General features: G+C 37.4%; 1 protein-coding gene across 6 annotated transcripts in view; it reads left to right on the top strand.

Annotated features, from left to right (window-relative positions):
• The window catches only part of IPO11 (importin 11), a 99822-nt gene extending 75730 nt beyond the window's left edge, over nt 1-24092 (top strand). For 5 of the 6 annotated variants that reach the window (XM_056325413.1, XM_056325416.1, XM_056325414.1 and 2 more), the window contains exons 31-33: nt 13099-13194; nt 17496-17580; nt 23769-24092. In XM_056325413.1, coding sequence (XP_056181388.1) covers nt 13099-13194; nt 17496-17580; nt 23769-23933 — 346 coding nt within the window. In that variant the 3' untranslated portion in view covers nt 23934-24092. Of the gene's footprint in view, nt 1-4354; nt 4513-13098; nt 13195-17495; nt 17581-23768 lie in introns of those variants that run through there. The other variant, XM_056325418.1, reaches the window with a different exon arrangement.
• The last annotated feature ends 592 nt before the right edge of the window (nt 24093-24684 follow it).

Below are 24684 nucleotides of genomic sequence, written 5' to 3'. Positions count from 1 at the left end.
TTCTGTGCCTGTGTCTCCTTTGTAACTACCATCGTTGCTGTTGCTATTACTAGACTGGAATAGCACTCTGGAACAGAGAAACTTTCGGTAACAGATCAAGATTTTTACTTAAGTGAAAATATGAAATACTAGAAGGATTCTGCAAAATTTGAGATAAGCAGAAATTCTGGGATATTAGGTGTGATAATGAGAAAAACAAAAAGGGGTTTTGAGGTCTGGTAAGTTAACATTAATAAGGTGTCCACAGCAGGTGTTAACTGGATGTAGCTCAGTGAAATGGAATTAAATTATGTGTATGCTACCCAAGCAGTTGGTTAGTAGCTGAAATACTTTGACTTGTGGTCATACCTGGAGAATGATGTGGGCAGAAGGTGGTGGTTATTTGAAAACGAAACAAGAAAGTTGTACATAGCTCACCTGTGGAGAGTAAAAGTAGATGGAAGACCTGCAAGAGGAGGTACTTTGTAAATGCGCAGTGGAAGGGCAACAGATTGTTTCATTCTTAAACTCAAAAGAATAATTACAGTGCTAAAAATTGGTTTTCCTCTGTTTTGTGAGCTTTTAACAATTGCATGGTGATTACAAGAATTAAATCCCACTTTAAAAACTGGCTTTAATACAGTTTAAAGGTGAGTAACTTTAGAATCTGTTTTTTAATTTGTTGCATTTTTTCTGCTATACATGAATTGGAATTGAATTACTATTTATGCTAGCTAATATTCATAACCTGGATTATATTTGCTTTATTCTAACATGGGTTAGTGAGAAAATAGAGGAGGTTTGGAAAGGCAGTGTTCATATGTTCTTTCCATTACTTTGACCTGTCATTTTATGCACAATTTCACAAATGGCTGTTGCTCAGAGTTCATGGTTGTATGGACGAGGAGTCATTGTTGAACTAGCTTTTATATATGTCAAAAAGCAATGACATTAGTTAACTTGGCATATTAAAATAAAACTCACTTCAGGATTAAAAATAATTTTCTCTATTGCAATATGAAGCTGTATTGAGATACAAACCTGGTATTTCTATCACTGGAGAACAGAATTTACAGTGAATAAAATATACCACTGTTGGAGCTGCCTATGCCTAAGCTTGTTTGAAAGACATGTTCGGGCTTTCCCTCTTTGGAGTGTTTTCCTGACAGTTTCCAAGTAGTAATTTTATTGTTTTAAATACAAGCCAGTTTGAGAAACGCTGATACAAGTTATATATATCCCCATCTTTTTTATGTTTTTACCCAAAACGGTGTCAGTTATGTGGCATGTTATTTTACGTCTCATTCTTTAACAGGTAGTGTGTACTCTTAATGAAGCAATACCTGGACATTACAATACGGTCAGATCTGCAGGTCTCCAGGTGCCAAATTTACAAAGGGCAAGACAGGACTTTCTCCACATTTCCTAGAGCAAATTGCAAGGAGCCATGACCTGGATTAAGATACTTACTTTTTTATGTGTGCATGGGATCTGAGACTCAGAAAGGTCAGTGATATCCTCAGAATGACAGTGGCAGCTAGGATTTGAGCAACATTTTTGTGAATGTTGAGAAAAGCATGTTTAATACAAGAACACAGAGACATTCGGCCACTTACTGGGCACAGCTTTTTTCTGGCCCCCATTCTATTGGTTTCTCTGTATTTGTGTGCTGATAGCCTATAGAGCTTTAGCAATTCCTGCTCATTTTCTAAATGTTAATTCTGACATTTTGCAGAAAGGGAGATCTTTTTGACATTTGTCTTCTAAAACTTTTCTTTTTAGATTGGAACCACTTTCTTTTAATAGCGCTTCTTCATCTTAGAAGAAATAATTCCTAGTAATTTCTTTACCCATGTAAATATTAGCATAGAATAGGCTATAGGTAGTGAAGCTTAGTTAGGAGGTAATTTCCCTTTTTAAGTAATTTTTCATTTTTGGTCAGTCTCTGTTTTTCTGCTCACCTGACTCTTATTTAAGCTGGATGATCTTTTCCAATTACTCTTGCTGTTCCTTCCCCCGTATCTGGGATAATTCCCTAATCATCCTGGGAGCCGTTCAAGATTATGAAGTGTTTTCCCTTCAAGGAAATGACATACCATTTTATTTTGCTTTCCTCTATATCAACTATTGTATTAAATACCATGAAAAACTAAGATGTGAAAATAAATAGTTAAATCTAAGGAACAATTAGTTTTCCTATTGTTTTAGTGGTCTCAGGAAAAGAAGAGCCAAATGCAGTTCAAATTCTGCGTTGTAACTAATACAGGCTTTGTCTAAAGTGGCCTGTGAATCAGTTGTACTTGTCTTACTGATTTCTTACTTTAAACTAGATTTTATAAGAGGTATTGACTCTGATAGAATTGAAGATCATTAATTTTGGGGTTTTTTGGTTTTTTAAAACATTCCCCTCCATCCCAACTCAAGGTAATTTTCGTCAGCTCAAGCTGAAAAATTGAAGGAATATTTCTCTTTGATATTGAGTATTTCACAGATTTCAAACAAAAAAACCCATTACGTATGGGCAAAACCTTTTTTTTTCTTAAACTTCAGAAATACAAGTTTCTTTTGGCACCATTTGGAAGAAAGCCTCTTCAAAAGCACACCCATGTCTATTCTGCTTCCTTTGCTCATGTGCTTCATGCATTTCAGATTGGATTATTACAGACAAAGGTATTTGGGAGATACTCCGCCCCTTGTGTGAACTTGTGCTTCCTGTATGAGATCTCTGTGGCAGCAGTGACTTTTGATCTTTTGCTGTTGCGTCTCTTCCTTGACTGTTGCTACCGATAGGCCTTGTCATCTTCATTTTGCTGAGCAGAAGGTCTCATTACAGTATAAATTGTGGTTTTACAGTTACACTGCTATTTGTAGGCTTACTCTCTAATTTGCCATCTCATTTTGTTGTTTCCCCTTTCCTCCTTTGACGTGACTGGACTTTGCAGGTAGTATGACCTTGTGATGGATAAACTGAGGATGTAATCTCCGGTACTTAGGCAAAGGAGGTATTTATAGTGCAGATGTTTGCACGAAGTGTTTTTCTGCACAAAGGACACTGCAGGAAGTGAAAGCTGTGGAGCAGAGGTGTGGCTGTAAGGATATACGTAGTCCTCTGTGGATAAACTGGCTTTACAAAAAGTGGCCTAAAGTGAGACTTAACAAAGGGCCTGGTTCAAGTCTGAAATACAACAGATAGACAGCAGTTAAGCACCACATCGCGCAGTTCTCATCTCTGAGATTTCCTGAGCTTCCCTGTGCTGGCTGTCGGTGTGTGCGCCTTGCGGGAGTGCAGGAGGCACTGGGGCTCTGCCCGCCGGACCTTGGATTCTGCCTCCCTGCTGGGCTGCTGGAGAGCGGGGTGTGTGTGTGTGTGTGGTGGCAGGGTGGTTCTGCAGAGTGTCAACAGTGTAAGTGGTGCTGTTAGTTTAATAGCACATTTTGGAGTTCCACTAAGAGATAAAGGGTTTGCAGGTAATGCAATAGTGCTGTTACAAATGTGTATGCTTCATTCTAAAAGTTATACCTAACTTAGATAAAAATATTTTAAGCTCTCCTAGTTAAAAACAGTAGTTTAAAAGAAACCACCACCAAACAGCAGCAGTTACAAACTAAGATAGTTCTTGGTTTTCTAGAAACAAATCATTGAGATTTCCTTTCCAACAATACTTCTGAAGCACAGATAAAATGGCTTCCTGTCCCAGGGTTTCCTGTATCCATGGCAACCTGACTTTAACCACTTCTTTCTTAGTTTCCTGAGCGAACAGTTACAAATCGTGGGGCAAAATGTGAGTGCTCTAGTTCGCAGCTGTTCTGCCTTTACAGAGGTTTCACAGGTAAGTATACTTGGTCAGCTTGTAACTTGGTCTAATGAACTGCAAAACGGCAAGATAACAGAAATTGTGCACTTCAGATTTGGGGTAAGGAATTGGTTTTTGCTTATTTTAATGTAACTTAGCTTTGTAAAAGTAAAATTCAAATTATAAATGAGCCGCCAGTGAAAGGAAGCTCATGTCTACTTGAATGCTATTGAAACATCTCCTAGTTGTTTTTAACTGTAAGGAAACGGCTAATATGAAGTATTTTGAGTTTAATAGAAGCTGTTCTTTTGGCAGCTTAATTGCTTTTATGGTGGAACCAATTAAATATATTCTGTCTAGGTTGGCAGTGCATTTGTTTCATTGTTCGTTTACTTTGAAAATGTTTTCAGTGTAGTTCAATCCTAGTGTGTTTTATTTTTAAACTGCTTATTCCCCTCATCAAAGGGGAATATATAAAATACCAATCTGGAAAGCAATGCTTATATTTTAAAGACTGTAGATGTAGAATCTTTAAACTTTCAAATTAATAATATTTATAAACTTCTTTTTATCTCTACTAGTGAAGTCAGAGATGAGTGAGAAGGCCAAAGACAGGGATATGAGTGGTCTGCAAAGTTCTCCACCCTGCCCAGGAGCATTCCTGTATATCCTTAATTGTTTTCTTGTGTTGCTGCTCCAGAAGGTGGCTCTTGGCTGTCCAGCTGCTTGCCAGCTCTGCACAGGGAGACAAGTTAGCTGTCGTAATTTAGGGCTTTCGAGCATCCCACGGAACTTTCCAAAAACAACAATTCTTGTGTACCTCAGTGGGAATAATATATCGTATGTCACTCCGAATGAACTAAGAGGCCTTCAGAAGCTTGCTGTGCTCTACGTGGATAACTGCAGTATTTCATATGTACACCCAAAAGCTTTTGTGGAACTCCCGAAACTGTACTACTTGCACCTAAATAACAATAATATTAAACGCCTGGATCCAGGAATCTTTGAAGGTCTTTCCAGTCTTCATGGTTTATATCTTCAGAATAATCAAATAGCTTTTGTTCCCAGAGGATTATTTAGTGATCTCCTTTCTGTTAGATATTTAACACTTCAAAGAAATCGTCTCAGTGTCCTTGGAAGTGGGACTTTCTTAGGAATGATAAGTCTCCAAACACTTAACCTAGCCAATAATAAGATTTCACGGATATCAGATTCAGCATTTCATCATCTTGAAAACCTCGCATATTTGTTTCTTGAAGGTAATAATTTAACACTTGTGCCATCAAAAGCTATTGGAAGGCTCAGAAATCTTGAAAGACTTTCTTTGTCTCACAATCCCATTGGATCGATAAATCCTTTTGCATTTAAAGGACTTACCAAGCTCAGATATCTCTCTTTAAAAAACATGAAGCTAAACCATATTGCTGTAAATGGATTTTTTGGATTAAGCAACCTTAGTCAATTAATCTTAAGTTATAATGATCTAGAAAATATAAATTCCAGCACTTTTGCTTTATTGAATAATTTAATGTATCTGCAGCTAGACAGAAATAAAATAACCAGCATTGGTGGTGGTACCTTCGAAAAAATGGGGCAGTCACTTAAAATACTCAGCTTAGCGTTCAATAATATTACTGAGTTACACCCTGAAGTGGTCAAGCCCTTAGCATCTTTAACTCATCTACAGGTAAATTATAATCCTTGGAACTGCAGCTGCGAAATGCTTGGGTTACTTAATTGGTTAGCATCATCTCCTATTTCTGTAAAAATTCATTGTTGGAATCCCCCGAGTATGCGTGGTAGACCTTTGCATTACATTAAGTGGACTCAGTTTGCAAACTGCAGTGACCCTACTGCCAGCCCAGATACAGCCTGGAGTCTGGGGTCGGCAGGTGTCCGTCACAGTGCTACCACATTGCTGATGGCGTGGCATAAGGGAAACAGGCACAACACATTTGAACCGTTTGAGCAGTTTGTCAATGCAGAAACTGAATACGTTGCTTTCTGGGAGGGCATTACAGCTACAGCTGCTAACCCATTGCCCTATGAGGAAAATGCTGCTGAAATTCTATCACGGGCAACTACAGTATTATCAACATTAGCAGTGCAAATGCCAGCACAGATTGTACCTGTTAACAGAACCATAGAAGAAAAAGGGTTACTTCCAACAGATGCTGCTCCTGTATCGTTAAAAACATCCCTGTTTTGTACACAGCAGGTTGAAAAGCTGAATCAGGCTTTTGACATTTTACTAGCCTTTTTCATTCTGGCTTGTGCTGTGATCCTATTCTTAACCTGTAAAATTATTCAGTTTAGGCAGAAACTAAAGGTGCTGGAAAACTCAGGGGAAAAGAGAATAGAATATTATGGTTTTTATCAGCCTGGGAGGTACAACGTAACAGACCCAGTGCAGTCTCTAACTCGGAATTCAATGGGGCATTCAGAACTAGACCAAATTAGGCTGCTCAAGCGAACAGCATCTGAAAGTCAGGCACAGGTCATATTATTTGAACACTCATCATTGTAATTTATCTCACTTCATTTGATGTTAACTTTATTGTGGTCTGAAATGTCAAGAAATCAAGAATTCAGTTTTCTAAAAATACATTCACTGATGAAAATCAGTTGGTCGAATTGTGGAAAATGGTATAATTTGGGTTCTGCATCATCATTTGCTTCCTGCATATTTTGATGTTTATTTTATTAGAAGGAATCATTCATCTATAACTCAAGCATATGTGCAGTATAAAGTACACACATATTTATTTTGCAATACTTAATGGTATAAATTTCAATAGTAATTCCACAGCTAACTTGAAGCTTTGAAACAAGCAAAACCTCAGGTTTTAGCAGGATCAGGAAGCCAAGAAACCTGGGAGAATGGGGGAAAAAACATTAATGCTTCATCTATTTATTGTAATGTAGTTTCTACTCTGCCTCTGCTAATCATCACAGTGGGGAAAAAAATTAGTATATTTACCTCTAGCATGTTCAAACTCTTGAGGAAAATAGAAATTTAAAATTATAATAATTTTATTCATATGTATGATATCTTAATATACAAATTTGTGTATTCGGTCTGTATAATGAGTATATTAAAATGATTTTTTTGTTTGTATGCATCTGTATCATTTTATGAAAATACCTGAAATTAGAGTTAATAAGAAAACTAGATTTCTATTGGATTGAAAAATTGACCAACTTTATTATATCTAAGGTAATAGATCTGATTAATTATTGTCAATAAAAGAGTTGTCAGGAGTTTTTTGCTAGATAAGAGGTGTACTACGTAAGAAATATACTACACTGTAAATACATAATTTTAGATTAACTGGTGAAGATATTTACATATTTGTGATGTATATTTGGAAGTGTAAGGTCTTAGTGGAGAGCTGATTTTAGGCTTCATCTTTGAAAGATGGATGTTATTTCACTATATAGCTTGCATTTGTTTTAACTTTATATTTCCATTTTGAATATTGATGCTCTATTGCATTATTGTCAGGTGATGTCTGGTGTGGTGTAGCTTTATTGTCAACCTGCATGTCTGTGATACCGTAATTTAAACTTCATTCAGGAAGAAATAGAACATAAAAGTATATTCCAGATAGTCCAATCCTGTAAAATGTTCACCTAGCTGAATGGGACTTTTGGTGATACTGTTTGTCTTCTACAGGCCTGTGCCCTGGAGGCTTAAACCGCTTGGTTTACAGGCAGTACAATTTATCGTTAGGTCATTTTACTCAAGGAAAAATGGAGAATAATGTTTTGATTGTCTGTCCTCCATGGGATCAATTGAAGTAGTGTGGAAGTATCTTGCTGTTCCAGCATCCAGCCTGGAGACCAGGGCATTCTCCAGACAACCAGAACTGCCATCAGGGTTCTTTTTCTAGCCCGCCTGCTTTCTGCTGGTGCCATCAGGGTTCTTTTTCTAGCCCGCCTGCTTTCTGCTGGTGCAACTCCTGTGCGTGGCTGTGTTGTGCTGCTCCCTATCATGCTGTTTGTCCATCTCCAGCTGCTTTCCAGAAATTACAGATGCTATCTGCTACTAGTACATATGTAGTGCTATGACTGCACTGTGTGCGTGTTGGATGTGCAGGTGTGCCTCTTGGTGCTTGTTAAGTGTCTCAATTGAATGTCATGAAATATTAATTTACTATATTTTAATAGTGCATTTTACTGTATAATAAAATAGTTTTATTTTATGGAACACTTAATTCAGCTACTTAGACAAAAGCTTAAACGATTTTGGATTGCTTGAGTAAAAACTTTTTTATAATTTTCTACTTGGACATCAGATGTTAAATGTAATGGGTAGATGTTTTTGAGGAAAGAAACATTGAGTAGTTCATGCTAAATTTTTTTTAGGTGGCTGATCCATTATGGTCTCTTCCTCTTTAATCCATTTTTGTTGTTTTCCGCCTCTCCTACATAATTCCTCATGATAAGTGTTAGATTTGTTTTCACTTACAACAGCTGCACAGTCAGTGATTGCAGAGTAGCAGGTTCTGCAGTTTTATGTGCTGTATTTCTAGATTTTCAATTTTATATGGATGTCTTCAGAAATAGTGGACTTAAAATTCAGTGGAAGCTAGTTAACTATGTTTTCATTGCTAGAAATGCTGCAGTGCCTTTGTTAGAGAGGAGTTTTGGGAGTGGCAAAGGTTGAGACTGAAGAAAACAAGTTCTCAAAAAAATTTGGTGGGAGACAGCTCTGTTTTAGGCTCTGATTTCCACAGCTCAACAGAAGGGCATGACAAGTTCACTCTGGAAGTGTGTCCCTTCCAGCTGCTGTAGGAGTTGTTTGCCAGGTATGAATCTCACTGTCTGTAGTGATGTAGCATGAAAGGAAGCCGGTACTGTCAGAGCTGTTTTTGCAAGCAAAGAGTTGGAGCAGTTGGAAGCTGTACTTTGGATTGGAGTCGTCCTCTAATATCCACCTTGCCAACAATTTGGATTAGACTAGTAAGGAATTGGGAGATTCATTATGCAGTTGTGGGGGATATACCTTTCTTTTGCAGTTAGTAACTTTTGTATTTTAAACGTTCATGCTAGGAAACAGATTCTGTCATTTACAGGTGTGGTTCATGCATCTAACTATTAATCATTAGATTAATTAGTCATTAGCAGATTTTTAAGTCTACCCTTATGAAGCAAAATGGCACTTTATGGTCAGCTGTAGTACTCCCCTGGAAAGTTGTCTTAGTTTAGGAGCTCCTTAGCACTGTGCAGTTCCTAAGAGGGGTGTGTGTATGTGAAATAGTCATTTACATTGCTCACATTTATATGTGCAAAGTAATCTCTGTCCCACTCTGCCTCTTCTCTTGGCTAATGAGATAAGAATAAAGAATCCATCTTTCTCAAATCTACTGTACACTAGTAAGGATACAAAATTAAAGTTTTTCCCTTTTCTGCTGTTGGCTGCTTCACCCTGGTGGAGGTAGAAAAGTGGAAAAGTTTCTTATGTTACTTTTAAACTCTAAAATGAAGTATGTTTTCTCACACAGAATTTTTTCTCCCTTTCTGATAGGCTGAGGAAGATGCATAGCAGACATGGGGACCATTTTATTTAATTACCCCTGAAAATTTATCGTTATATATGTTTTATGATAATAAATATTTACAGTGGTTATTTATATAATGGAAATACAGATTCTGAGTAAAACCTCAGGGTAATAAAGATGTTGAATATATAGCTGAGTGTATTAGAAATGATAGACAGAATGAGAAAACAAAAAGTATTACTTATTTTTAGAACAGATGTGATCTGGCTTTTTTCCCTTGCAAAGGTTTTATCTGACAAATTATGCAAACTTTGAAATAAAAGTTTTGAGATTATTCATGTACAAGCTGCCCTAATATTTGCTACATTTTGTTTTCGTTATAGGCAAGGTGAATTGTATTTACAGACAGCATTAATGTGTGTTAATTGTATCTTTGAAACTGAATTCTGGAGTGGGTTAATCCTAGCAACTTACAGATGTTATAATGCTTTAATTCTGGTTCTGTTTTTTGATATTTTTGCTGCATAACAGATGAGGTTTTGTCCTGATAACTGGGGGAAAGCAGTGGTGGTTGTAAAAAAAAAAAAGTAAAAACATTTATAACTTGACGCTGTTGTTATTATTTTGCTGATCTGGATTATATGCAATTCAAAGGGGGAACTGGTTAAATGGTGCCTTCCTCTGGAGTAAAGATTTTGGTAGGGACAATATTAACTGTTTGATTTCAAACATTCATCTAAATACAGTGTCCCTGTCTTTTCTGAATCTACTCATGTGACTTTCTAAAGTATTTCTTGAAACAAGCAGGCCAATTTTAGTCTTTTTAAAAAGTATTACATTATTTTCCTTGGCTGTCTTTTCTATGAAAATAAGGCCTGATGCATTTTATATTTGCACTGAACTTCAGTTGAGGTTTCTTCTTTCCAAATCACAATGAACCTTTGCTGTCTTTATTTTTCACCAGCATGTGTCTTGTATTCTAAAAATAGTTGCATTGTTAATGATTCTATGCTTGATAAATATTTCAGTGAGTCTTCGGTAAGAAGAAACTTCATGTCTCATTTAAAGGGGAAAAGAAAGGGGAGAAAAGAAAAGGTATTTAGTGAAAGCTGCAGGCAAGTTACCCCACTTTGAAAGGTGTTCTGTCTTCTTTAGCTTTGCTTTCCTAACAAACAAACAAAAAAAAATAAATTACCATGAATTGTCTTTCACTGAAGAGAGAGGTAAAATACCATTCCTCATATTTATGCCATAAAGTAAAAATACTCTCTCCAAGTAAGGAGATCAATGATTTCTCTATGTGCTTTGGAGCTAACTATCAAGAACAGTATTTTGCGTCTTCAGTCGCTGTCCTCAGTTTCTTCAGGAGGTATCACTGATCCTTGGAAACAGAAGTTACTGAAATGACCCTCCTTGTGTGTTCGTCCTAGCAATCTGCAAGCTTGGAAGAAACCCATAAGGTTAATGAGCACTACGCCTACAGAATTTGTTTACATGTTCATTAATTAAAGTAACCTCCCTGAACAGATTGACCATAATTAGCCCTGCAGCTGATGGAAAGGCTATGCCTTCATTGGGTCAAATGCCTTTCTTTTCCCTCCCAACATAAAATTTCTATGGCAGTTAGGGGTTCCATATGCAGCTTGGAAGGAAGAAACATAACTACCAGGTGACGGATAGCAACCCGTATTATTAATTAAATAGTGCATATGTACAGGGCATAGTTTACTTATATAAGGGTGCAAAGTGTTTGCATTTGTTCTCAGTTGAATGCCCCTTGTCCTCTATTGACATGAGTCTAAGGACATCTGTTTCCTTTCCCATGTTGGAAAAAATTAACCACATCAGTGGCATTTTCCTGGAGCTGTGTTTCAAAAAAAAGTATGAAGAAAAAGAGCTTTAATGGGAGGTGTGCTAGGTAGGAACCTCTGACTCAAGTGAAGAAACCTGCTCTGTCTCTGAGGGCTTGTCCTGCAGGCTGCTGAGTGGGCAGTGCCCGCTTTCTCGGCAGTGCTGTGTGGTCAGTAGGCTGTTCGCTGGCTGTCTGCGGAACCCCCCACAGGTTCAGTCTCACAGCATGTAATACTTTGCTGTTCCGAACGAGGTGGGGAAGCTTTTTGGCAAGGAAGAAGGTTTCTTGTAAAACATATACTTGACAGTGATAGTAAGAATAAGCCAAACAATTAAAATTGTGTCCATTTTCATTTTGTGGGATTGGGGAGTTTCAAGTTTTGTGATATAAAATACAGTTCAGATCATGGTGTTCAACAGTAGCTGAATAAATAAGGGGGAAAAATAATCTTTTGGATACAAAATTGTTGTAAGTTGAGTCATAATATTATCAAAATTAAATTTTAAATAAATACTTTATGTACCTAGTGTTCTACCTTGATACGTGTTTTTTCCAGAGCATCGATTGCTGTATAAAGTCTGTTTGTCATATATGTAAAATTGTTATTTGTCTGACAAGAAGTTTTTCAAATGCAGTAACTAATGTACAAGTTTATGCAGTTTTTCAGTTTTCATCCCAAATAAGAAATGGAAGTGAAAGAATATTAAGAAATATATTTATCTACATTAAAACTACCATTAAACCACAACACATTAACTTAGTATTCAGTACCTTTAAACAAATAGGGGACGTATTGCTGCTGTCTAGTAGGCAGAAGCAGGCATCTGTTGGGGAAAGAGAAGCCAAAAATTCTGAATAAGGGAGTAATAAAATGCTTCAGTCAATGGCAGTTGCAGGAAGAGTTGTGGTTTACCATTACCAGTTAGGCCTTTTCTGTTTCTCAGCTGCTTGTAGCTGGAACCTTAGCAGTCATCCCCCAAGATGAACAGCTTTTCACTTGTTGTATGTCTTCACCCTTTTGTAGCTCACAGAGTGGGAGTCCGTGCACCAGCCTCTGAAAATAGCATCCTTGGCATTAGGTCCACAGTAGCAGGAAATTCATCACAAACAGCAGCTGTCCATTGACCAGGAGCTGGTGGTACCAGCTTTACCAATCATGGGGAATTAGTGTTTCTGTGCACTTGCCCTACTGTCACATCTGTTCTTAAAGCTGGAGCAAGTGTATAAATGTAAGTGTTTAGTGTCATTTAGGGTATTGGGGTATATCTAGTCTAGCCTTCAGCTCATGCTGGGGAAAGGTGCTTGTCTCTCTTAGATCCCAAGTGATCCCTACCAGCTCTTTGCAGTTACCTTAAATAGCCTAGTGTTTCAAATAGCCAGAGGTGCCTGTGTTTAAGCAGAGAAATCCCACCCCACCTTTCTTTCTGCAGTTAAGAGAAGTATTCCTGCAGAACTAGGTGTCATTCAGCTGCCTAGGGAAGGTGACGAAATACTCCTGAGGCTGTGGAGAGAAAACAGTAGGGGAGTTTACCGTCTATACAAGTTTGCGTGTAGATTTTGGATTGGATAGCGATGGAAGAAAATGTGTAAATGTGTTAGGAACAGAAGCCAGTTCTGACCTTCATGCTAGCAGGAGCATGCCCTCCCCACTCAGTTCTTCAGTCCTGTGCTAATGTATTTCTTCTTCTATTACATTTGCAGTTATTTCTAGGTTTTCAGTAGGTGCACATGAGATTTTATTCTATTTAAGAATAATGTTTCTTGACTATTTTTGAAGTCATTGTGTAATAAAAAAACTCAACTGAATTAGCTGTTTGATAGCATGTTCGACTAAGCAGTAAGCAATGAAAATACTGCTCAGTAAATGTGCTCTACAGTTACTAAGCAAATTTCCTGTTTAGTTCCTTTAGCTAAGTCACTTTCCTGTTCTTTTCCAATGTTACCCAAGATAAATTTTGTTCTTTTTCAGTGTTATCCAAGATAAATTTTGTGGTATCATCAACATTTCAGTGGAAGGGCTGCATGATGTTATGACTGAAGATCCTGAAACAGGAACGTACAAAGAGTAAGTGGAAAATCTAATTAATTTCTGGGGTAGTAGTGCTATTTTATATATAGTGTTTTGATTGGAAAAATCTGTAGGCAGTTAAGTCATGCTTTTTAGAGTTCTGTTTTCACAAGAGTGAGTGTTTTAGTAAGATAGGAAAGTTTTAGTCTTAAGGGAAAGTAGTTGTAATGGGCAGAGGGAGGGCTCAAAATTAGTATAATTTCATATTGTTCATTAAGCTGTCTACTAAATGATGTCTTAAAAATGTTCATATGCTTAGATTATCTTTTTGCTTACTTAACTATTATATCTAAAATTACAATCCAGCAAGCTTGTATGTTGATGGGGTGGTAACTCAGGAGTTTCTTTGAGTGTGACATCTGCAGTTTAACAAAGATCTTTTTCAAAATGCCTCAGCCTCATTTAGTGGACCTAGTGTGGAATAATTCATGGCCTGGAGAACTTGGAACACCTGTCCCACAAAGACTGTTCTCCCCTTCAGTTGCTCCACTTAACACACCTCCTGCTACAGAGCATACCTTAGAAGACAGTTTCCAGAGCTGGGAGCTAGAGTTCATTTGTGGCAGGAAGGTGGTGTCAGGGGTGCTCAGAGTGCACTGCCACCCAGCCCCACACTCATTTATCTCCTCCTGACTTCCAGGTTACTGATGGTATTCCATTGATGTAAAACTTCATGGAAAAGTAAAAAAACACTGAATAGTAAGGATTTTTTAGGACAGAGATTTTTGTTGTCTTAATGCTTACGTAGTTTTAGAATGATGGAGAGTTGTATGACATCAAATACAGGTGTTCTGCAAGATGTCCTTACAGACACACTATTCTAATAACAGTATTTACCGGTTTCTAAGAATTAAACATTTTCTTACTTTCAGATAATTACTTATAATGGAACAGACTGTAGCAGAACTAATTAATTAATTGCTTAAGGGGATGTTTGCTGACACTGAAGCCAGCTGGCAAGGAATAGCCTGCATAGGATCTATTAAGTTTTGCTCCACTTAAAACAGGTGGTATGCACATGAGTGCACACTGAGAATAGTCCACACTAGTGCTGAGCCTGAAATATGCCCAAGAATTGCTTGCAAAAGTACTTTTCCCTCTTCCCCCCCCCCCCCCCAACTCTCAGTATAGAAGAGGTAACCCCAAAGTCTGGGAATGTGCTTTGGTGCTGTGTTCTATTTACTATCAGAGACAATGTTATAGTGTCCCTTCGATTTCTCAACATTGCTTTGCCAGCACTTGGTGAAAAGAGTTCTCACTGAGAAATAAGTAAAACTTCGCACTAGTTAATTTCATATTTTAAGCTTGAAGGCTTATAGAACTTGTCATTGTATTTTTCCAAACTCTGGACACAGTGTTTTGCATTATAAAATTATAGTCATGCTGAACCAAAACCATTTCTCTTGACAGACACTGAATGAACTGTTTGAAATATTCTGACGTGTTATATCTTTCGACATAGTCTGAAAGTAAATGAAGTGAGAGCACTAATCTGGAGTTGTGTGTGCTATTCTGGCTCTCCAGGTTGAAGAAGAATGATTTAAGCCTGAACTTCAGAAAAAAATCGTGTATTCATAATATCTAATTACTGTAGTGCAGACTAAAACAACATTTAGCATAGGAAGATTGAGGCTGAAGCAATATAGAAATGCAGCCACTAAAGAATGAAAGAGGGCGTAAACATGCACAGGGAGTACATTCTACAAATTAAATGACAGTGTTGGCTTAAGTGGAAGTTGACCATTAATACATTTAAACTGGAAATTCTAAGGAAGTGTTTGTGGTTTAACCCCAGCTGGCAGCTAAGTACCATGGAGCTGCTCCCTCACTCCCATGCCCGAGCCCTACCCCCCACCCCCACCCACCCACCCCCAGCCCCCTGCTGCAGAGGGATGGGGGAGAGAATCAGAAAGGTATGTGTAAAACTCAGGATCTCGTTTCACCTAAGTCATTCTTGGTTGGTGTGGCAATTGAAGGGGAGTTGGGTTCAGATCTCCAAATACAAAGTGGTAGAGATGGGTGCCTTGTGGCAGCTGGTGCAATAATGGATATATGGAAGTGACAGTACACAATGTCATATAGCAGTTACCATTGCACAATTCAATGCATTGGCTGTTTTCACCCAAAATCAAATCCATTTGAGGCACACATTGAACCTCCTCATCCTTGTGCATTACCCACCAAGTGATCCCAGGCCCTTGAGCAAAAGCAATCCCTTTTTTGCCTTTGCCTGAGGCAGGAATGACTGTGTTTTCCCCAGCATATTTTAAAGGTGTACTACTGGAACTTTATCACCTTCTAAGTACATAAAAGCTTTGACTGGGCAGGACCAGCTTGGCTGGCAGGTCCTCTAGCACTGACTAATCGGGTGGCTTTTTCTGAATGAGTATCCCAGTGTTTGAAAGTCCCACCACCCATTGCTTTCAGCTTGGTCTTTAATAGTCCATTACATTGTTCAATTTTCCCAGAAGGATTTGGACTATTTTCCTCCGTTTTAAAAAAATTTCTGCTGTATTGCACCATGTTTGGTGCCAAAAAGGACTGTCGTGGTTTAACCTCAGCCAGAAACTGAGTACCATGCACCCACTCACTCACACCCCCCTGCCCCCTCCCCCAGTTTACATACCATGCATAACACCCATGGTATGGAATATCCCTTTGGCCAGTTCAGGTCACCTGTCCTGGCTGTGTCCCCTCCCAGTGTCCCGTGCCCCTCCAGCCCTCTGACTGGCAGGGGCTGAGAAACTGAAAAGCCCTTGACTTAGTGTAAACATCACCCAGTGACAACTAAAAGCATCAGCATGTTACCAACATTGTTCTCACACCAAATTCAAAACACAGCTCTACACAGGCTGCTGGGAACAAAATTAACTCTATCCCAGCAGAAATCAGGACACTTTTAGCTAGAGCAGTGAGATTTTGGAAAAGCCTTTCCAAATACCAGTGCAGAGATAAAAGGTGTCAACAGTCTTTAAACAGTTTTGATCAGGTTATGAAAATTATTGCATGGTGCCCAGGCTTACAGTAAGTACAAGGGATTACGCTCAGCAGGTTTCCTAGTGTTCTGTGTTTTGCCTTGTAGTGATAATTACAGACCTCACATTTGCTGGAAAGAGGAGCGTTATTCCATTGCTCTAGTCTTGTCTCATCAATACTCACAGTTCTGCAGATTATACAAACTCTTTTTTCTTATTCCCTCATCTCATAGTTTTTTGAATTACTCTTTGTGGTACCTAAAACATACCAAGGACTGGAAAAGTTAATTAAATCTTTTATGCTTTGGCAATTGACGTATTTGTCTCCTTTTACTTTCATATACTGAATTGTGAGAAATCATGGCATTTATAAGGAGACATGAGATTTGATGTGTTATTTTGAAATAACTAATACCTTTTTTGGAAGTGGCTTCTGTGTTTGATCTGACGTTTCTGCCATGCTGTTTAGCAAGGGTTGCATACAGCTCTAAACACATGTTAATAATAAATTGAATATATAAACAGTAAATCTGAACATTTTCACATAGGATCACAACTTTTTCCATTTTAGTAACTGTAAAACAGGTTATTCAATTTAGCTGCAGGAACATTTCACCTGCTAGTGGAATGCAGCAATGAAAAATGCACAGTAGTACAGGGGTGAACATGAGCAATAATGTGCGTCTGTCTCAGTGCTTTGTAATATGTGAATTATGTGTCCTTCCTGCCATAAAACATACCTAATACACAGTGTCAAGTTGTTGTCACCTGAGACGTTTTTAAATCCTTTTGTTTTTTAAAGCTGATTTTCTAGGAAAAGTTTGGTAAACTGATGGAATATTTCTGTATTCTTTCAATGTAGGGAAGGTAAAGTGAATCTAAAGCATGTTTGCTGTAGATTGCAGCAGTGTCTTTATAAAGTCCATTCAAACTGGTTCAAGAGACAGAAAAACCTCTGGCATTTAAAGTACTTTTTTTTTTCCATTTTTTCCATTTTTTCCTGGTTTTATACTTACTACAAAAATAATAGTTAAAATATGGCTGTTACCTGTGCATGTAGGGAACTACGAGTTGGGGGTGGAGCAAAACAAAAATAGGAAACTTAAAAGCTTTGCTTTACCTGCTTAGAAAAAACTCTAAAGAAATGACTGCAGAAGCTAGCTCATTTCTGTCCACCTAAAACATTATTGTTCAGTGTCTTGCACATGTTAGTGTCCAGAACCAGTAGCAGTTTTAATATTAGTTTTAATAAGTGCACTTAAATGCTTTAAAAAAAATTTTAATCACAATGTATGTTAAAACTATTCTTATTCCCATTCTTAGCTGTATGTTGATGCTTCATTTTGAAGAGCCCAAAGGTACAGAAGATGAGGAACCTCCCACAGAACAAGACAAAAGGAAAAAAATGGTAAGTTTTAGATCTGTTATTCAATTATAGAACTGATTATGGAATTCACTTGTGTCAGACTTAAATTCTTTGCCTTTGAGTTTGGTTCATCTGTTGTTCTTGGAAAACTCATCTCTTGAATCAAAGAAGAAAAATGCTTTGATGGCAAACTTTGCAGCCACAACTCTTCTGCTTTCTTTTTCAGTCTTGGAAAATGTTGCCAAAATAAACATCATCTATTCGCAAATTCTGGACTTTTTAATACTAAGATACTCCAAAAAGGGTTTATTGGAAAATGCAGGGAGCTTACCAAAATGTAATGGCAGGCCAAGTTTCTCATACTTAATAATCTTTATTATATTAGATTATGTGTTTTACCTGAACAGTTATTGATCTGCATAGAACCTTTTTTTAATGTAAAGATCTGTTAATAAAAAGCACTGATTCAGATGAAGCTACCTGGATTAGGTATCATGCAGTTGTGCTGTTTTTGTCCAACTTAATCTGTCAGCATCTCATAATTTAACTTATTTTTCTAAGACTTCAGGAAAACTGGTTCCTCACACAGAAAACTGCAGTGTAGAAATTCTGTGGAATAAAATAGTCTGACTGCTTGGCATTGAGTAATTGCAAAATCTAGAGTTGGATGATTGAGTAGATGTGTGTGTCCCTGTCATGCATTTGCTGTCATGCATTTGACCTACATGTAGCCAAAAGGGTATCTGGGAACAGTTCTTTAGTACTTTATTTCTTCTTGTAGGAGCAGAAAAGAGTTTGGATGGATTTTGATAGTTTTAATTTGGGTTTGTTTTTTTTAAGCTGCTGGATGCTTTTGGTTAGATAGTAAGCTTTTCTTTTAAATATTAATCAATATATGGTTCCATTTTTTTTAAAAAAAAAGATGACACATACACTTATGCTTATTCTTCTGCTATTAGTAATGCCTTAAGAGAAATTCCTAGTATCTTGCAATTTCAGATTTAAAAAACCCACGAAACTATTATTTTCAATGGTCCTTAAAAATGTATCAGATAACTCTGTAATTCACTTATTCTTAAAAGCATCTCTAGACTCTGTTAAATTTGGTTAAACTTTCTTCCAGTTTGCAGGTTTAAATTTAATTCTAGGTGTTTGTTGCAAATGGTAATAATTATTCTTCACGGGTTTGGGTAGTCTCTTGACATATATTGATAGGCATATATCTTTTATTGATAGGAATTGATATGTCTATATATCAATAAGGAGAGAGATAAGTTTGGTTTGTTAATCAAATGTAAAAAACAAAGCGAATTTAAATCTACAGTCCTTTCATTTTCTTAGTTTTCTTTGAATATATTCAGATTTTATTTCTGTTTATCTAAAGTTTTAATTACTTTCTTGCAGAAATTATCTTAATTTTTCAGTTACAGGTTAACTTTAATAGTTTGGATACACATTAAGGAATGTAGAGTTGTTAGATTTGCTGTGGACTGCTGTTGTGGTTTAACCCCAGCTGGCAGCCCAGCCCACGCAGCCACTTGCTCACTCCCCCCTCACCCAGAGGGATGGGGAGGAGAATGGGAAAGGAATGTAAAACTCCAGGGTTGAGAGAAGAGCAATTTAATAGGTAAAGCAAAAGCTGCACACAAGCAAAGCAAAGCAAGGAATTCACTCACCACTTCCCACGGGCAGGCAGGGGTTCGGCCATCCCCAGGGAAGCCGGGCTCCATCACACAAACACCGTAAGGCCAAATGTCCCCCCCTGCCGCCTTCTTCCCCCAGTTTATATACTCACATTGACGTCATATGGTATGCAATGTCCCTTTGGCCAGTTTGGGTCACCTGTCCTGGCTGTGTCCCCTCCCAGTTTCCCGTGCCCCTCCAGCCCTCTGGCTGGCAGGGCCCAAGGAACTGAAAAGTCCTTGACTTGCTATAAACATCACCCAGCAACAACTAAAACCATCAGTGTGCCATCATCACTGTTCTCACATCATAGCCAAAACACCGCACTGTACTAACTACCAAGAAGAAAATTAACTCCATCCCAGCTGAAACCAGGACAACTACTGTCATGGTTTAACCCCAGCCAGCAACTAAGTACCACAGAGCTGCTTGTTCACTCTCTCCAGCCCCGCTTCAGCAGGCTGGGGAGAAGAATGGGGGAAAAGGTAAAACTCATGGGCTGAGATAAGAACATTTTCATAATTGAGATAAAATGAAATATCACAACAATGATGACAACTGTAATGAAAAGGAAGGAGATGGGGGAGAGGGGTCAGTGGGGGAATAAAACACAAAGGAAAAAAAATATGTGATGCACAATACAATTGTTCACCACCTGCTGGCTGATGCCCAGCATCCAAGCAGCTCTTGGTTGGTCCTGGCCAGCTCCCCCCCGTTTATATACTGATCATGACATCACATAATATGAAATGTCCCTTTGGTTAGTTTGTTTCATCTGTCCTGGCTGTGTCCCCTCCCAGTGTCTGTGCCCCTCCAGCCCTCTCCCTTGCAGGGGCTGAGAAACTGAAAAGTCCTTGATTAAGTATAAACATTACCCAGCAGCAACTAAAACCATCAGTGTGCCATCAGCGTTGTTCTCACACCAAATCCAAAACACAGCACCGCACCAGCTACTAAACAGAAAATTAACTCTATCCCAGCTGAAACCAGGACAACTACCTTCAGTGCAGATATCGGGCAAAATGAAAAGTAGGGCATTGATTTGATTTATGATGTAATACAATGCACCAGTACAGTGTTGATGAATGCAGTCATAATGAGGGAACTGTTCTGGGGTTACATGCAATAGAGACAATGTCCATTGAATAAAGAGAAGTGGCTGTGCTTTGGTAAGTACAAGCCAAAACTGATAAGGAAATGACAAAGCAGGTTTTGATTTACGTGGGAAAAGTATCTTCCCTTGCATGTCACTTTCCTGTTTTCTGTAAGCAGTTGCTTATGATTTAAACACCTTTGTTTCATAGAAGGTTTACACGGAATAAACTGTCATGCACAAACATTGAAGCTTAATTTTTGTTTCAGATTTTATAGTCTAGATGTAACTATCTCCATGGTTACTCTGTTCTCTAGATTCCTAAGCATTATAAGAATCCATTAGTTTTCTCCTCTCAGTCCTCTTTTGTAAGAGTAGCTCACTCTTCTTTTCCCATATTTAGCTGATTATTCCGGATATATTTCAGACTTGAGTCTTCTATACTGTCATTTTTTTTAAAGCTAACTTTAGTATTCACTGTATTCTTATTCCTTTGCAATTTGTCACAGCCATTAAAGCAAGCAAACTCTAGTTGTTAAGAAAGTCTGCTATAAATTTATTTTGAATCCCAGCTGAAATTGCTTGGTATAAATTTTTGTGGATGGTGCAGAAATTGAGACTGGCTACTTCTCATGGCTGTTTATTTCAAAATTATACAGGTCATTTGGGTAGGTCACTAGTAGTAGAAGTGTCAAATAATAACCACGATTGTTAATCATGGCTTTGAAAGTGCAGCTAGCATTTGATTTGAGAAACTGTAAAAACAAAACATCAACCTGGGCCCGCTCCTACCCACCTGTACCAGAGTTTCTTCCTCTCTGTATGAACATCCAGGGCACACACTCAATTCATGTGACATTTAGAACAATTACAGTACCAAGCGGCATCTGGTATAGAAGTGGGAACAAATATTTGAAATGAGAAGAGGAAGATCAAGAACAACCTAAAGGGAATCTGCAGATGATTTAAGAAAGTTTCTAGTCTTGTCCCACTTAATTGCTGTGAGAGTTTTCTACCCTCTTGTAAATTCCATGGCTGAATCAGCAGTTTGTATCAGGGCTCAGAGTTTAAACCTCATAAAACAATAATGAAAAGATAAATGGCTTCTCTCCTTCAAAATAATACTGCTTTGCAACTTTTAAGGCCATTAATATGAGAAAAAAGGTAAACTGGCATGGTCCATGCCAAGTATCACATTCCGATGTTCACAGAGTCTAGATATTTTTCTTTGATCTGTCTCTTTATCCTGTCATTAGTACCTCTCTTTATTATTATTCATAGCTCATAATTACTAGAGTTTTAGCTACAACAGTGCTTTATAAGTTTATGATAACTTTCTGTAATTGACGTTTTCAGATATTGCTGTATTTTAGCCTCATTGCAATTACAGAGGAAAATGTAACTAGGTGGAGAGTGATTCATGACCTTGCATTGCACATAGTGTATAGACCTCAGGTGACTAATTTTTATGTGCCCTTAATGTATGTTTTGAAGAACTCTGGTATCATTGTTCAAGAAGGGAGTTAAGCTTTCTCAGCTTTTTATTAGAAACTATGGAGAGGATAACTGTTTACCAATAAAAGTCTATTGTATTTAAACTTGAATTATCCATGCTGGTACATGTTTTAGATGATGCTTATATGTATATATAGCAGGTTTGGGAGTTTTTTTAATTCTGTGCTAGTATGGCAAGAAACTAAATTAATTGTAATTTTATATCTTTGGGAAAATAAATAAATAAGTTACAATATAATAAGCCAAATGATTAAGTTTTACATGATAATGTGGTTTACTAGAAGTAATACTTCATCGTTTGGGGTAGAATTTCTCTTTATATACCTAAGTTACAAATTAGGCACAGATTTAATGTGAGTTACACTGTTAAAAAGCTTTGGTGTTAGGAAATTTTCGTATCATCTGTCTCCATTTTATAGTCACTGTTAAAAGTAAAGGATACATTCCCCTCTTAAATGATTTTTCCAGTCTTCCACAGAACATCACAGTCACAAGGTACTAACTGTTGTGATGAATAAGTATTTTATGTCCAGCATTCTTGCTCCCTTTTTAGTATCAATGTGTCCATACTTAAACTGAAGAGATCTCTCAAGTTCTGGAAATCTTTTTAAAAATTTAATTCCAATATTGAGGGAATGATTAAGAGATTTACAATATGAAAGGTGAGATGACCATAATAAGAAAGAAGAACTTGCAAGCACTGATAGAAGAGGCTAAAAAGCAGCCTAGTTTTTCACTGGAGTTGTTCATAAGAAATAAGACTAATTTTTTTTGTAGCAGTAGTTACAGAGGGTTTTGATGTTTTACTCTGTGTTATATTTATGTGTCTGTTTCACTCAGTATCTCCCCCTGTTTTAGGAATAATATTGCTTAATAAATAGGTGAATAATCTTAAGGTTTAATGTCTTCCACTCCATATTAAAATTCAAATACTTTTGATTTTATCATGCCAAAAGAGCAGTTGTGCATGTTTAATATGCCTCATTTCTTTGGAAATAGCACTATAGCAGGGTATTACGAAGTCTGAAGTCTGCTGTTGGAGTGGGCTTTGAGATCTAGCATTACATTTTGTTTCCTGACCTTCCAGCATAAACTGTAGTGTTGTTTGATACCAAGATGAACAGGTCACAGGTCTACAGTAATTGCCCATTTATTTCAAGATCCTACTACTTTAGGATGCTGCAAGCTTCAGGTGTCCCCACCTTTCTCCAGCATGGTGGACTGAGGGATGAATGCTGCAGAACTATCCCTGAACTTAACCTGCCCAACCTGTCTTCTGATACTGAAATTGAGTAGGTCCTCTGTCAGTGTAACCCTTTCATTTACTTTTTTTTTTTACTTTCATGAAGAAGCAATTAACTTGTGGAAAATAGTGACAAATACTCTGTCCCTCCCTACCCAAGGGAAAAGTGCATAGTCCAGCTGGACTGATGAGATTGTATAGGTACTACTGCTGAAGAAGTGTGTCTATTCTTTATGCACATGAACAGTTTCTTTTAGCTGTTGTTTGTCATATAATCTAAACTAGTTCAACATTTTCGGTGTTTGGTTTCCTTATTGATAAAGTATAACTGACCATAGTTCACCCCATCTCTAAAGTGCTTATCATGGTAATATCTGGTGTGTTTTTTAGGAGTTATGGGAAACTCATTCAGCAGTAATTAACAAAGCAGCTTTGAAATTATTTTATCTTATAGAAGAGTGAAATCTTACAGCAGTCTGGGTGCATGATTTGAGACTATTTCCAATAGTTTTAAACTGATACTTGGTTTTGATAATGATTTATTCTTCGTTTTACAGGAGTTTTTCCTCTTGTTTCTCAATTAAGTGTAAAGAAAAGGAGATTTATTTCTTGACCTGAGGTTATAAAACAGATGAGTAACTCAGAGTATTTTTTTAGTGCATTATTATATAATTTTCTCTTACATGTTTTCCACAGCTTGCACTGAAGGACCCTGTACACACTGTCTCATTGCAGCAGTTCGTCTATGAGAAGCTAAAGGCACAGCAGGAATTACTGGGAGAACAAGGTTTTCAGGCACTTATGGAAACAGTGGATACAGAAATAGTTGCACAGCTACAGGAATTTTTACAAGGCTTTTAAATGAGCAGACATAAGATTTTTTTGTGTCCAATTTCCCTTTTAAAAAAATAAAGAACTCTAGCCTTCCATCTTGTATGGAAGAGCCTACTGAAAGCTGAAAATAACTTGTGTTAAAAAATTAGTTTCTGTTGCTATTAAACTAACTTTGGTAATGTTTTATGTTGTTGGTTTTTTAATAATGTAGTTAGCATTATATCATCAGAGTAACACTTCCATGATTCCTAACATCGTATATGCTGTCCTAGGTAGTACTATTTTTTTGGTACCATTACTGGCTTTTTGGTTCACGAAGCTGTCATAAACTGAGAGGTCTGAAGGAATTTAGTAATCTATATTAATGAGAAGTGTGTATTAATCCAGCAGTATAATTCAGTTTCAGGAGGTGCTTGTCTTGATATATATATCAAATGTATCTATAACTTTCTCCCATTCGTATTACTGTTTCTTGACTGTGTGTTCACCATACAAGTAGAAGGAGTTAGGAAGGCAGTAAGACTGTGAGCAGAAATACTCCTTCATGAGAGAATGCTAATTCCCATTTGAATTGTCTCAGAGAGAAAGAAACTTAATTTTAACACTTCCATTGTATTTGAAGTGGTGTTATAGAATATCAGTGTGTATCTCTATCTGGAAATGTGGGTTTGCGGTTTTACCACGTATTTCTTTATTTCTGTTACGAAAGATTTCTTGCTTTCTTGAGCCCCTTCTATCTTACTTTTAGGTGTCATAAGACAGAGGAAATCACCAGAGG

The sequence above is a fragment of the Falco biarmicus genome, chromosome Z, assembly GCF_023638135.1.
Source record: "Falco biarmicus isolate bFalBia1 chromosome Z, bFalBia1.pri, whole genome shotgun sequence".
NCBI lineage: Eukaryota > Metazoa > Chordata > Aves > Falconiformes > Falconidae > Falco > Falco biarmicus.
Note: the sequence above shows the minus strand (reverse complement) of the source record. Positions and strands in the feature narration are given on the sequence as shown.